A 15,789-nucleotide genomic window follows, 5' to 3' on the forward strand; every position below is an offset into this window, starting at 1 on the left:
TTCCAAACTCTGCCACGAAGTTGGACTGGAAGAGATCTTGGCAACAGGATAAGCCTGGTGGCAGAGTCCTGGTGTTCATTCATTCAACCTTGTTGTGATCTGGATTTTCAGGTCAATCATAATCAGAATCACTGTCATTCAAGCCCAATTGATTTATGTCCATCTCAAAATCATTTTTCAGATATACACCTGTTTTTCTTTCAGAACGATTTCATATAAAATGAAAGATTAAGCTCAGAGAAAATTAAAAAAAAAGAAGCCTTGAATTCAATATTTTTAGTATAGTTAGAAATTATAGTTTCACTGAAGCGATATGCTTATTTTTTTACAAATAAATACCTGTCTGTGACCTCCATTTTTTATACTCAGCACATGCACTTTCTTTGATTTGTTTTGTTCACATATTATATTTTGTTTTACACATATCTGTTTTTTCCTTTTCGTGCATTTAACATAGCATTGCTAATTGTACTATTGAACTCTAATTTTAGCTACATTGTGTGTTATCAGTACAGGTAACCAAGTTACCCCTTCTTACCTCATATGCAACTCACAGTGTATTTATATTTACGTCAGTCTATAATATGTTGTGTAAAATTTTCATCAATTCTAAATAAAGATTTTTTTGTCAAAAAAAAAAAAAATAGCCATCAAAACTATACCTGCATATAATCCGAAGGCAGTAGACCCCCTCCTCCCCCTTTTGGCAAAAAATCTTTTTAAATCAAATTTTGAGTTCACTTTTTGTACATACAAACATCTCAATTGCTAATCTGAAATGACAACATTTTACCGTTCATTCCCCTAAAATTAAAGGAAAGACTCTCAGCATTGAACTCATTGGCGTAGGCATTCTAAAGCTCATCGTTTTCATTTGCATATATGCGACAGAGAAATAACTTGACTATATCACTGGCAGCTATTGAAACGAATTTGCAGCAAAAAGCTTCTGAAGTGATACTCTGTGTGTACTTGAAAGAAAAAAATAAAACTTCAAAATGCAATAATTGACTCTCCGTGACTTTTCTCCTTAAAAAAAAAGTTTCAGTTGAAATTTTTTGTGTGAATGAACAACTATTACATCATCCCATGTTTTTGTACACTTTGAATGGCGGGTAATAATCTAAAAAAGTTAACAGTCATCGACCAAGGCAAAAGTTGATGAAAAATATTTTTTGTTTCCTCTTATTAAAACATGCCTTGAAATAAAATAATTTCCTCCAATTAATCCTGCAATACAGAAGTGAAAAAAAAGTATCCAAGTACAGTCGAACCTATCTATAGTGAACCCAGAATATAGTTAACTCTTGGTTACAGTGAACTTTTTCAGTGGTCCCAACTGAACACCTATTTAACTAACTTCAATGTTTCAAAAAATTTGGATATTAATACATATAATTGAATAGTACTAAAAATACTCCTAGATTTACCTAGAAGGTACCTACATGTATCACTTTTAATTCAGGGGTAGATGGCAGCAATGTAGAGCTAATGTAAAGCTATGCTAGCGCTTTGAGCATTTCTAATGGTGTGACAAAAAGCTATTAAAGCAGAAGCATGGACAGAGAAGCTAGAAGAAGGAACTTCTATTGCTTGTTATTCTGATACCCGAACTGTGTTCAAAACAGGATGGTTTACATTGGTCTTCAACAAGCCCTCAGCTGACTGCAAATGATCGTTGGTAAAAATCCCTATAACAGTGTTTGGCATATTCTGCTTTCTGGATTCTATATAAATTTGAAGTGTGATGTATAAATTAAACCTTTTATTACAAAATTTTTATTACAATGCATCTATCGTAACTGTGTGGAGCCTATGGGCATCATTTTTAATGTTTTTAATGATGCATTGCATATGTGGGGGGCAAACTAAAAAAAGGTTTTTTTCGAGAAAACCAATTGCAAAGTCACACAACCCAGCCACTTTTAGAAAAGGTAGTTTTTTAATGTTCATGACTCATTTTAAAAAAAAGAATGAAATTATAGTTTCACTGAAGCGATATGCTTATTTTTTTACAAATAAATACCTGTCTGTGACCTCCATTTTTTATACTCAGCACATGCACTTTCTTTGATTTGTTTTGTTCACATATTATATTTTGTTTTACACATATCTGTTTTTTCCTTTTCGTGCATTTAACATAGCATTGCTAATTGTACTATTGAACTCTAATTTTAGCTACATTGTGTGTTATCAGTACAGGTAACCAAGTTACCCCTTCTTACCTCATATGCAACTCACAGTGTATTTATATTTACGTCAGTCTATAATATGTTGTGTAAAATTTTCATCAATTCTAAATAAAGATTTTTTTGTCAAAAAAAAAAAATAGGCATCAAAACTATACCTGCATATAATCCGAAGGCAGTAGACCCCCTCCTCCCCTTTTTGGCAAAAAATCTTTTTAAATCAAATTTTGAGTTCACTTTTTGTACATACAAACATCTCAATTGCTAATCTGAAATGACAACATTTTACCGTTCATTCCCCTAAAATTAAACACCGGATTAAAATCCTATATACATTACTGTGCTTTAACATGCATAAGAACCCTTGTGTATAAGAAACACCCAGATTTTCTTAGTTTACAATTTAGAAAAAAGTTTTTCTCAGATATCTTTTCATAAAATTCTACATCACTCTCATCTGATACATCACGATCAGCTACATCAACTAGTTCATTATCATCATCAGAGTCACTCTCATCATAAATTACAAGGAATTGAGTGATTTATTAATAACATGACAATTTATTTTTCCCCAGTCAATTAGGGGTCGTTCAAGTATTACGTCAGCATCGGGGGGGGTTTCGGATTTGCTGACTTCTGATGACAAGGGGGAGGGGGTTTGAAGGTTGCTTACGTCATCAAACACCCTTTTTGAAAATATGAAATATCCTAAGCCGCTGACAAGGGGGGAAGAGGGTCAAAAATGGCTAAAAATCTGCTTATGTAATACTTGAATGGCCCCTTATGATAAAGCTATGCAAACTAAAGTTTACATTTAAATCACATATTTTACAATATTTAAAAGAAAATGCAAAAAAAAAATTATATTCGAGTTGACACGGTAGAACAGTTGATTCATAATGTGATGAAGAAAGCTGGGACAGGGGAAGAGAGCAGTAACTAAAAGCTGATCTTGGGACAGAGCGTGGTCCATGTCTGGACTTACAGTTACAGTAGCTAAAAGCTAGTAAAATGTTCTCCACCATATGAAGACATCTCTCTACTAGTGATGCACATATATCTTTTATTTTTTTGATCTGGAAGAAATATAAATAGAATGGAGTATGTGTGGTCTAAAATATATGTATTAATTAAATTGAAATGTGAATGATAACCAAAAACTCATAAATAAAATTTTATGCTAATGATTTTTTTAAATGTTAATTCAATGAAATATTGTTATTATAGAAATAGAGAGAAAATATTAACTACAGAGAGTAGACTACTTTGCCTAATAATACTCAAAAAATCGTCAACGAATAAAGCAAATACCAGGTTTTGCATTATTCAGTGAAAATATTAACTGTCTGCATAACTAAATTGAATTTTTGTTTCCATTTAAATTTACCTGTTTTATTTATTAATATAACTATGGATTTAACATCATGTTAAATTAATTTTTCATTTTATAATATTTGTTCAAATTTAAATTTTTTTAAACAAAACACTAATTTTTGAGTATTTTCATTGATTACTTTGTTATTGCAACATTACTATTGCAGTGCCTTACTAACTGCAGTTAGAGAAACAAAAGGAAGTTGCGTGTGATTTTTCACAATCAAAAGATTTGAAAAATTGTTTTTTTAAAAAAATAAAAATTTGAGTTTTAGTAAAAAGTTCATAATTGTATGTATAATTAGTTCAGAAGAATGAGTCTGCGAAAATAATATTTTTTTAAGAATGACCGAGTCACTTCATAAGGCGTGTTGGTGTGGAGAAGATAAAAAGGTATAGATTAAGTAGTTGGTACTGTTAAGAACACAAAAGGAAGATCCCATGCCGTTAAGAACTGGTATGGTCACTTCAACAGTTTGATTATGGAGAACAGGTGTTAAAAAAAGGGTAAATCTATAACGGAAGGAAGATGTATAACATTTTCTATGCATAACCCCCCTAATTTTTTGACAAAAAAAGTTTCCTTCCATATATGGTATATAGAAATGCAAATGTTCATTCCTTAAAATTAAATGCCTTTTCGCAAACTCGAATCTCATCCCTTTATATGGCTTTGTAAGGTGTGGTCAGAGAAGCTTTTACTTTCAAACACACTGTATGCAGCCTTTCTAGTCTTCTATTGCGGATATTTCTGCTGACAAGAGAGTTTCAAGTCGTTTAAAATTTTTGAAAGATTTTTTTTTTTTGTTTACATCTTGAATTATTGTTATCATTCCTTGTCAATCTGTTAAAGAAAATCACCCAACTGTACTTTAATACTCAGAATAACATTCACTGTTTTTGAAGCAATTGTTAACCAGTATCTTAGACATCCAATTTTAACACCTTTTAGAATGACCGGTCCTAATTTTTTTCTATATTTCCTCAATGTTATTTTTCATCCAATGTAAAGATAGTTAAATATCATTCAGTCCCTTACAATGACAGAATTCAGCTCGCTCTCTACCTCATTTTTTTGCAAAGAAATGGAGAAAATCTGTCATTTTGTGTGACTTTTGATGCTTGGAAAAGAAATCACTGTCACTTTCATGGAAAACCCTTTGGTTAAGTAGAAACAGGGTAACATTAGCATAGGATGATGGTGATGTTTCTCCCAGCTTACCCCCATTCTGTTTTATTTTCTCACATGGTGGCTCACTTCCAGTTCCCATCCCACGTTAATATTTTTCACAATTTTAATCAATTTTTCAATGAGAGAATATGCAACCAAGTGAACTTACATTTTCATTCTGAAAAGTGTTCATTTGACACGGCTGTTTTAAATAAACAGAGTGCCATGGCTTTAGATCTCAAATTAAAAGTTTTGGCAGAAGTTGACAATGAAGGACTGAACACGCCCCCGCTTCCCATCTCAGAGACATCAAAGCGGATGAAGTTGACAATTATGAAAGCAGAAGAGTTGGCATTTCCTTCTTCATGTAGACGATCTCATGGGGAAGGGAAATTCCAATACTTAGAAAAAGTGGAGAAGCTAAATTTTATGATTTTTTGGAAACATTTCAATATGATGACCTAACATACTGTTCGTTTTTCCTGGAAAAGTCTCATTATAATGTGTCGACTGTATTATAACGACTTTTATTCCATCATTCTCCTTAGGGGGCAATATTGGTTCCTTTGGGGGAACAGTGTTATAGAGTTTATTATTACACAGGCTTTTAATTACATTATTACAGGGTTCCAGCAAATCTGCTTGATCGTTTCCCTGACCAAAACAATTGAATAAAAAAAAATATAACTCAAAATTTCAACTACCAGATTTCAAATAATCTGAAATACATCTTATCAAAATTTCAAGCTTTACGTCAATTTGTTTCCTTTTTTCTACAAATGCAAGTAGTTTCAGCTTGGGGGGGGGGGGGGACCTTAGGTACATTCTATAGTAAATTTATCCCAGCCTGGCAGTGCCGATACAGAATGTGGAGGTTGTGGTTCTTAAAGCAAGCATCATGATGCCTAGGGGCACTGTGGAGCATGTGTTATGTGCATCTTGGTGAGCTATTGATGTGTGCTACAAAGTGGTTCTTTATGATTCTATTTAGAGGAGTCGCAGATGAACGATAGGAGAAGGGAGCTGCGAGCTATAAAAGTTTGATAAAACTATATTTTATCTAATGAAGCTGATGGGGCAGGGGAGGTTTCAGCCTGGTTACCAGAGAATGGACCTTCTACTTCCATTATTTTTTACTATTTGTATTTGCCCATAAAGGTTTTCAGTAATCTGAGATGGTGTTGTTCAACTCTGCTGTATCAGTTACACCATATAAATTTTGTTTTTTTACATCTGAGTTTATAATTAGTCACCAAAAATCGTGCAAGTTTCATTATCTTAAAAAAAAATAGATTAAAGTCTTCTACGAATAATGAACCTTTACAATACAATTACAGTCTATGCTTGTTTTTATGAACATGTACAGACTCGATTGGCTTGTAAAATCAGAAGTTCATAAATGGGAGTGTCATTCACATTTATTGATTTCTATAAAAATTACTTAATTTTGTTCACTTCATCACAGCATTTTGGTAAACATGATTCCATAGAAATGATGTAGATTTAATTTTTAGTGAATCTTCCTTCTCTGACATATTTTCAGGTGGGATGCTCATTGTAATCACTTGTCGTAGAAACTAACTTTTTCAGATATTTGATTAGAGGACTCAATGTAATTTTTTCAATCTTATACTTTTTGGCAAATTCTGTCTTTGTAAGAGCACACATTAATTAATTAAAAAATTTTTTTTTTCATCCACTGTCAAGCACAATGTTTTCTGTTTTGGTGACATTGTGAAGAGAAAAGTAGACAGCAGTTGGCTGAAACCAGTGGGCATCGGAAGTGTTTTATACCTGTGGGCGTTCGTCTTGAGTTTTCACGTATGAAATTTTAATTTCTGAATCAATTCTGTGGGTACTCTGACCCATTCTATGAACTTCCAAGAGTGCTCGAGCACCCGCAACACCCCCAGCTCCAACGCTGCTGGCTGAAACAGAATTTGATCCAGACTCAACTTAGATCTAACCCTCCTTCCTAGCATGTGTTCGCAAAATACCTGTATGTTGATGATGAAATAGAACACTGTATTTCCAGAATGCCCAAATGAAGTTCACTTTGGATCACAAAAAACTCGAGAGGCAGCTGTAAGAACAAAATAAGTGAAAGAAAAACAAAGTTTGTAAAATATAAAGATGATAGAAATGAGGGTTTGCCTAATGCATATAATTTCTTCGTAGTTTTCTGCATATCTCGATTATCACACATGACCGCATATTAGACTGATTTCATGTAATAATGTGTGCGATTGTATATGTTTTGTTGACCATCTTGAATTGATTGCCATAGAGGCCGGCAATTGCTTGGTGCAGTTACTACGTTGGCAGTGATGCTTATGGAAAATTAACCTCTTAACATTAAGGTTTGCAAAATTAAGCCTCGACTATATAATGAACCATTACAATTCTATTCAAAACCATATATGCTTTCATACGCTTTAATACAATGGTTTATTTATAACTTGCAATATGATAAACGAAAGCTCTCATAAACATGTATATCTGCACATCTTTCGAAAAAAAAACAAACCAGCACTAAAACAAAAAAAAAAAAAACAATCTCGGCAAAGGTGTTACAATTATTGTAGCCTGTTAGATACAAAGAATCATCCCCACCCATATTCACATAGTTCCGAAGAACAAAATTGTTATTATTGGGGAGGGAGGGTGTCAGCATTCACGCCACAGCTGCAGCATTGGCACCGCTGCTCTTGAACTGTTTCTCGAGCTTGCTGATCATCTCCCTCTGTTTCTCTTGCTTCTTGAGCAGCTCGCTGATGGAATCGTTTATCCGCTTCAGTTCGCCGTTGATGTACTCGATCCTCTTGGCGACGTTCTGCTTGGCCTCGTCGATCTCGTAAGGTATCATCACGGGTCCCGTGAGCTTGTAGACGGGGTTCCCGGGCTCCAAGAACTCCAGCTCCTCCTTCACGATCTGGTTTTCGGACAGCTGCCCGTCGAGCACCACTTTGGAGTTGAGCAGCTTCTGGATGTCCTTCTGGATGATCGTCATGTTCTCTATTTCTTGCGCCAATTTCTTTTGCGTAGCTTCGACGGTGGCCATCTCCAAAAACAATTAATAAACTCCGGATACAATCAATGCCCACACAAATCTACACACACCGACACCGACTTACTGTACGAACGGCTGTGACCGGGATTTCTTGCTCTTTAGGGAAAGCTTCCCACAGGTTGAAATTTAATTATAATTTTTGAGAAATATGTATATGAATAAAAGTATATTATTTTGTTCGATAAAATTAACACCGAATCGTTTCGATTCCGAGAGAAATCACTGTCAGAATTCTCCGCAATTCAGAGACGGTCCCAGGAAATTTACGGAGTAAACACCATCCCGAATGGCAACAAACACCACGAACATTGAAGTGAATGTAGAGTGACATTGTTTGTTTCTTATGTAAGTTTATTTGTTTGCCCTTTAAATTCAATCAAATTCTCATGTTTTTATATCATTCATGTAAAATATATTTATTTCTCAATAGCTTCAAGACATGGATGATGTGATACAAAAAGAAGAACTCATCCGATCGGTATTGTATTACGCAGATTTTTTTCCCAAGATCTTTTTCAACATCTTTAAATGGCTAACACGAGATTTTTCTTCCCCCGCTAGTCATTATCACGTATCGTTAATACGTAATAGAGGTTTTCTCCATAATGAATGCATTAGAGTTTTTATATGATTACCAGTTTAATTATCACTGGGAGGTTTCCAGATCTTGGGTGGGACATGGCTGTCCCCGAATTGCCCGAAATATTTCTCGCAATCGCCTACGTCTAATATAAATCAGTATTAAAATGAAACAACTGGTCATTGATATTCCTAAAATGTGGTTGATTGCAATGATATTTTATAGTGATAAGATCTTTACGATCTTTGATATAACCTTTTTTAAAAAAATCTTGACACCATTAAGCATTCAAAATTTTTTTCCAGTGAAATTGTTGTCAGTAAAATTATGACTTGAAATTATCATGAGGATCCAGGTTTGAAACCTGTTGGCGGTACAGAATTGGCAAGCATGGATCCAGGGAAATGTGTTTGGGGGGGGGGGTGACTTATTGTGTAGGGTTATTGTATCGTCACGTAAAATATGGGACACTATTTTTTTGCCTTATTATTTGATTCCTGGGAGGTGCTAGTGACCCCCCCCCCATCACTGCCTTTCTAAATTCGGGCCCGAGAGGTGGTCGGCTGAAGGTTGTCTGTGGTCTTTTTCTAACTTTGAGGTGGGAATACTAACTGGTTTCCCATTTTAGAAAAGTCTTTCTGAGAACAGACAGATCTTCAACATGGTTCTCACATGACTTGAAGATTCAAGCATACATTTACCATGTTCAGTTCAAAATATAGAAGGCAGATGGCAGTGAAGCACAACTCAGACGACATAAATATCCTAGGGCCGTGCATAAAATCACACAATACGTTCCGGCATGGACCGATTTGTTAGAAATTCTGCAGAGGATTGTTATACAGTGAAACTTGTATACATTCAACATCAAAAGACTGAAATAATATTCCATTTTAGGCAGATTTCTGTTTTATGAAGGTGTAAAATCAAAGCACTAATCACTGAACAGAATATATTTTGATTCCCTTAAAGACAGGTTTCCATCTCGTACAGTGTTTCTCTCAGATAGGTTTCACTGTGCAAAGTGCATGTACAGTTAAGTACTAGTAGTGGTCAATAAAATTAGATTGTAAAATAGATGCTAATTTTTTAACTTTTAATATAGTAGTGTTTTAATGCCCTGTGGTTCCGAACTTTGAGGCACGAATGTAAATTGATCTCTCCGTTAAAAGTCGCCAAAGAGAGAAACAGGTCCAACAGTACAAATCTTCAATCATTACACTTCACTCATAGTTTGAAAAGTAGATGGCAAATGGCAGCACCATAATAAGCATTACACAGAGACAAACCATGTTAGGATCACAACACATACACACACATTCCAACGTGTACCAATTCGTTAGAAGTTCCGCAGAGGGATGTGGATGAGGTGTATGTGTCGTTTAGTAGTAGGCTTGTGATGTTTTGTACAGTGATACCTCGGCTAACAAATGTCTCGGGTTATGATATTCTACGCTAACGAAGATAATATTCTTCAATTTTTCTACCTCCGCTAACAAACATTTTAACACAGCCACATTGTGAGCTGAATATTTTCATAAATCATAATCAGAATTATTGTCATTTGAGTCCTATCAATTTATGTCTATTTCAGAATCACTTTCCAGATGTATCTCCACTTCTCATTCATAACGTTTTTAAACTATTTCATGTGAAGTACAATATTAAGCTTATAGAAAATGCATTAAAAGCTGCCGAGACATAAATGTTTTTAGTGCACGCAGTAAAATTCTTGAGACGAAACCGAGCATGAAACCGGTGGCAAAATGTGTAAGAAATTCGTAAAATTGTCACGAGGAACTACAGGGATCTCTCACGTATACATTAGTGCAAGGAAACCAGCTAAAAGGATGCATAAGTGAGAGAGACATATATTCCCTTATTATGAGGAATACCATTATTATGCTATATTTATGACTTGGACTGCAGAAAATCTCATAACTGAGAGAAACGTATAAGTAAGAGTGTGTATAAGTGAGAGATCATTGTACTTCTCTATCTTTTGAAAAAACGTTACCCACAGGCCACTCACAAAAAGTGTAGTTTATACCCTACTACGATCCAGTGGTCCAAGTGTTTCCTAACGTGAGCATTAACGTCCCCTGGGGGGGGCAATGGAATGTTCCGGGGGGGGGGGGCAGTTACGGGTATAACATAGGATCCTATGGGTTAGATTGCGTTGAGGGACAATGGGAGAAAATATTTCTGAAGAAGGGGCTGATGGGACAAAAAAGGTTGGGAAACTATGATCTAACTGATTCTCAAAAAGTTTAACTTGGCAATCATAGATGTACTTACTAAAAACTTAAGTTTCAAGTCCCCCGTAAAGATACTGTACTGCAGAATGAACAATGGGGCATTCACTACATTCCATGTGGTGATTCAGCATATGCCCTCAGGGACAGCATGTTTAGTGGTTTGCTTATTCCATGTGCTGATTGCCCTCTTGGTTATGTAGGACAGACAAGAAGACCCATAAAAAAATAGATTAAATTAGCAAACCAATTGTGTTAAGAATAAGAATGTGAGAAATCTACCATTGCCTCCCATTGTTGGCAAAAGTGCCACAAATGCAAACTTCATGAAGAGACAGTTTTTCACAAAGTAAAGTCTTCAGCTGATTTATACTTCTATGAAGGCCATATATTCGGGCTTTCAAAAATATATTAGTAAATGATGTTAAAATAACACCCCCCCCCCCCCCGATCACAGCGCCATCACTTAGGTTCATTACGAGCTGGAATTGGAAGAAAATTTGAATTGACCAATCAAATAAATCCATTTCAGAAACAACCAATCAAAATATTGTATTAGATTTCTACGCAGAGGCTCCTCAAAGCAGAATGTTTTGCGTAACGAGCCCATGACTAGAAATGTTCTTTAGTATGAATTCTTGATAGGAATTCTTGATTCTTAAATTCTTTCTCCTCTCTACATTTTTCGCATTCTTTCAGATTGTTCTGCAATGATTTTGGCATATTCTGTTTTGGGGAAGACACTCAACTTCATTCTGACCACAATGTTTGACTTGGATACATTTCCTTTCTGCGGAGCAACCAAGAGTTAAGATTTGGTATATCCAATACAAGTTGGATTCTCAGTCAGCGTGCATGATATTTATTCTCTGAACAGGGTTTAAGCTAGATAAAAAAATTTCTTTAGCCAAAAAGCGAAAATGGGGAGAAGCTCTAGCAAAATGCTACAATGCTAATGATTGATGGTTGGATGTCTACTCTTTTCATACCTCCTGTACTCATTTTTGTGAAAGTGGCTACTACTTCACTTGCATTCTACGATTTTTTTTTTCACATTTCGCGAAAAATTCGACCGAAGCTTAAACCTTGCGTCTGAAGACAGCACACATAGCACATTGAAATGCATTAGGAATTTCTCAGATTTCTGTTTATTTGCCTTTTTTTGAGTTTTTTCTCCATTTTTTGTGGTTATATCAAGGTAAAGGATTATTTTACTTTTCCATATCAAACTGTTTCTGGATACATGTTCTTTCATTGCAAGGCTTTTAGTGTCAAACTGAACATATCTTTTTTATCTGCATATATGATGAGACACAGAAAGGAGTTAATCAAACCCTAAATGGATGGGAACACCTACGAACCCGATTAGGTTGTGTGCATGGTGTAAAATAAAAAGATCTTCAGTTTCTCTCACCTTATAAATTCTCATATACTATACAGGGTGATTCAAAACTCAATGCACAAACTTTTAGGGTAGGTAGAAAAAACAAAATATAATCACATAGGTATGGCCGGAAACTCCGACCGGATCAGCTGGAGGATAAGCAAAGATGCAGAAATGACAAGCCAATAATGGGTAGAAAAACTTTTTATGTAGCAATACTTTACATGAGGATAGTACGTGCACACGTTAAGTTTCACAACAAGTGCTGAAAGTTCTTACAATCCACAGTTACGCATGTTTGAGGTCACCCTGTAGCAGCTGCAAACGCCCACGAAATGTTGGGTATTTTTGAAAGGGTTTGACAATCAATGTGTTGCCATTGTGATGCATGCATAGCTGTGGATGGTAAGAACTTTGAGCACTTGTTGTGAAGCTTAATGTGTACGCACACTGTCCTCGTCTAAAGTATAGGCCTATCTAAATAAAGAGTTTTTCCACTCATTATTGGCTTGTCATTTCTGCATCTTTGTTTATCCTCCACCTGATCAGGTTGGGTTTATGCAATCCATGTGATTCTGTTTTGTTTTTGGGAGTTCTACCTCCTAAAAGTTTGTATGTTGAATTTTGAATCACCCTGTGTTACCCAATCATATTGCTGGTCAGTTTTTTACAGTGCTTCTCCTTTTCTCAGTACATACCATTGTGACCATAAACACCATTTACCTGGCTAATTTATCCGCTTATTCAGTCATGTAAATAAAGTTAATTTATCCGCTTATCCAGTCATGTTTGAAAGAAAGAAAGCCATGAAATGAAATTTCTTTATTAAATTACCACAATTTTCTTTGTACAATCCATGGTATTTATAATCGTCACGTGCAACGTCCTAATAGCTATCCGTTTTGCCACACGTTTTAAGTATAATTCTAAGATTATAAGTAGGAAGTTATTGTTGTTTAACACAGTAGAAATTTGATTATCAGAGTAATTAAGTCTCTATCAAACAAGGCATGTAGCCAGACCAAAGTCAGCCGATCATGTCTGCATTTCATCAGCGTAGTACAATGTGTGACGGGTAAGGGTAAAGGGCCAAAATTGTGATTTGATGATATTTCTACTAGGGCTAGTCCTATTAATCAAATTGTTAATCACAGTTAAAAATCTTAGTTGAGTTAATCGGCTCAATCAATCCAATTGGAATTTGATTGAAATTTCTATCAAGTTTTTTTAAATGTAATTTGATTTATGTGACAAAGCTGATAAATGTCTCAAGTTAGGTTATATTCCTATTTGTAAAATTTCAGAGAAGCCACTGCATTAAAAATATTTCAAAGAAAAGGCCATAGTCTATCAATGAGCAGATTTTCCTCTTTACTGATGCACCAAAAATCCCATCAGTTGACATGCTAAAAAAAGCTTGCACTACTAATTCCTTTGTTGCAAACCAAAATGAAAGCTTTGACCTTATAATTGTTGACTTATATTGACTTTATAATTATGAAGCTTGACCTTATAGTTCTTGCCAACAGTGACAGTCAGCTATATTCAAAATGCCAGAAGTATAATTTTCCACCTTGGTTTTTGACTTTCTCTTAAAGTGCATAGCTTAAGTAACTTTACCCCCCACAGAGGGTGGGTAACATGAACCTACTCTACATATAAATGAATAGTATTATTTTCATTTAGGCTAACACACAAAGCATTATAGCTATAGCAGTTATTCATATACTGTAATTTATTTATGAGACTAATATGCAGTCCCCACTTGATATTACAAACTGCCATGCTTTTACAAATTAGTCCCCTGGTTCCTGTCAGTATGCCATTTGGTAGAGAGATGGTTTTTCTCATCCCAATACATCAGGGAAAGAGACTTTTCTTGGATATTATACCGAGGTGAACTCAGAAAGAAAAGTCTACTGAACTTTGCTAGGAACCGAACCTCTGTCCTCTTGTAATCTGGACAAGTGCGCTATCCAATTGCACAACTTTGCTTTCCAAATACACAGACTTCTCATTTACAATTTTTTGATTTTATGAACTTATTTTCAAATTTCTTCAAGTTCATAGGAACAAGTATCAATTTTATGTATTTGAAAATTATGTGGTATAATTCTTTTTCATATGAGACATTAACAATTGAAGTGATCAGAATGGTTTTCCTGCTAACACTCTAGTTTTTTCAAAGACCACCGCTGTTAGACCCACTGGCCTGCCCTTTTTCAAAGAATATTTTTTTGGTGTCTAAACCAACCTGTTAGGATGCCACATTATTATGTTGTTTCTACTGTTTTTTTTTTTTTTTGGGAAAGCAGAGAGATGCTGGATCTCCTCATCCCTATATTGGGTGATATCACCCACTTCAGGGAAACAGTTTTCAATGGATTAACACATGTAGCATTTCCTAACTTGTACTCCAAAGCACTTGAGTTTCCACATGCAATTCCCCAGGAAACAAATTAAAAAATAAAAACTCTTTGGGGGGGGGGGGAGTTGTCCCTTAAAAATTGAAAATTGATTCCAAAAATGACTATGAGTCAAAAAAACCGGGAGCCGCTGCATACATGTGGTGTTGAAAAAAAAATGTGCAGACACTCGAGGACAGAACTAGCCAAAGAAGGGTGCTCAAAACATTTTGTTCCAAATTTAAACTTCTACAAACAAATTTCATATTATGTGATTGGTTATAGTTTTTGAATGCTGATGTGTTGTCTTTCCTATTAGGATCTACGCACAGAGACTGAAGTCATTTGCTGAGTCTGCTTATAATCTTCCATATGTATTGTAATGAATTTGGTTAATTCACACAGATGATGTTGAAATGAGTGAGTATTTCGATTGAACTATTCTGTACCAGTTTTAAGATGTTTAGTACTAATGCACATGGTGGGCAAGGCCCTAACTAGAATTTTTTCTGCCCCTAGAACTTTAAAATTTAATAATTTTATAACGTGTTCTTTGTTCCCACCTAAAATTGCCACCTGGGGCAGTTGCCCTCCTCTAATTCCAGCCCTGCAGTAGGACTTAAGTTTACAAGTATAACCTGATACACTTGTATTTCTAACCAAACTTTCCCATAAGAAATAATGAAAATTTGAATGATTTGTTCCACAACCATATCCCTCATGCCATCCACGAGTCTTTGATATAGTGCAGGGGTTGATTTATTTTAAATTATTGTGTTTTTACTTATTATATATTGAAAGCTGGATTATTTTCTAAATGATACAGAAGAGCAGGGATTCACTTTGAAATTGCTGCTTGCATTAACACACACAATAAGAGGGTGAGACAGTCTTTCATGGACATATGCTATGAATGAGACTCCCATAGTCATTGACGTCTTAACAAATGAGCCTGAATCAAACAAGGGCCTCTAAACTATTGAAGGGTTTTGCTTATACACATGCAGAGATGCCATTGTACTTTAATTCTGCCATGTTCTGGGAAGGAGAAAGAGGTATCTCTGTGAATCAAATGATTCATTTCTAAAACATGTTCTATCCAAAGGCTCATTTACTTTCATTGTCTACTAATAGGAAAAGCTTCCAAAGAAGCCCATTAATGAGAATTTAACATATGAAACGTAGCACATACAACGAATCTAAATTAAATATACAGTTGAGAGATCCCTCTTATAGCGTTCCCATTTAGAACATTTTTCCACGTAGTACAACTGATTTTCATGGCCCCAACTTTAAGTAATTCTTATTAAGATTTCCCGTTTAACATGTTTTCCTGCTTACAACATTTTTTATGACAGTTT

At 35.1% G+C, this 15,789-nt stretch overlaps 2 protein-coding genes across 3 annotated transcripts in view; one reads left to right on the plus strand and one right to left on the minus strand.

The window, feature by feature from the left end:
- Positions 1-7,153: 7,153 nt before the first annotated feature.
- Pfdn6 (prefoldin 6) lies at positions 7,154-7,893 on the minus strand. Its single transcript, XM_089249115.1, has one exon. The coding sequence runs from the start codon at positions 7,793-7,795 to the stop codon at positions 7,409-7,411; it is 387 nt and encodes a 128-aa protein (XP_089105241.1). The 5' UTR covers positions 7,796-7,893; the 3' UTR covers positions 7,154-7,408.
- Positions 7,894-8,089: 196 nt separating this feature from the next.
- The window catches only part of LOC149070607 (uncharacterized), a 51,675-nt gene continuing 43,975 nt past the window's right edge, over positions 8,090-15,789 (plus strand). Inside the window, exons 1-3 of one of the 2 annotated variants that reach the window (XM_089248932.1) lie at positions 8,090-8,149; positions 8,235-8,282; positions 14,748-14,848. The gene's annotated coding sequence lies outside the window, so the exon portion shown is untranslated. The remainder of the gene's footprint in view (positions 8,150-8,234; positions 8,283-14,747; positions 14,849-15,789) is intronic. The other variant, XM_089248931.1, reaches the window with a different exon arrangement.

The sequence above is a fragment of the Pholcus phalangioides genome, unplaced genomic scaffold (assembly GCF_987345545.1).
Source record: "Pholcus phalangioides strain wild (caught in Gottingen) unplaced genomic scaffold, Ppha-v1.0 ptg000021l_1, whole genome shotgun sequence".
NCBI classification, from domain to species: domain Eukaryota; kingdom Metazoa; phylum Arthropoda; class Arachnida; order Araneae; family Pholcidae; genus Pholcus; species Pholcus phalangioides.

Bases quoted from the DNA above. Each gene is read 5' to 3' on its own strand.
- Pfdn6 (XM_089249115.1), bottom strand. From the start codon at position 7,795: ATGGCCACCGTCGAAGCTACGCAAAAGAAATTGGCGCAAGAAATAGAG.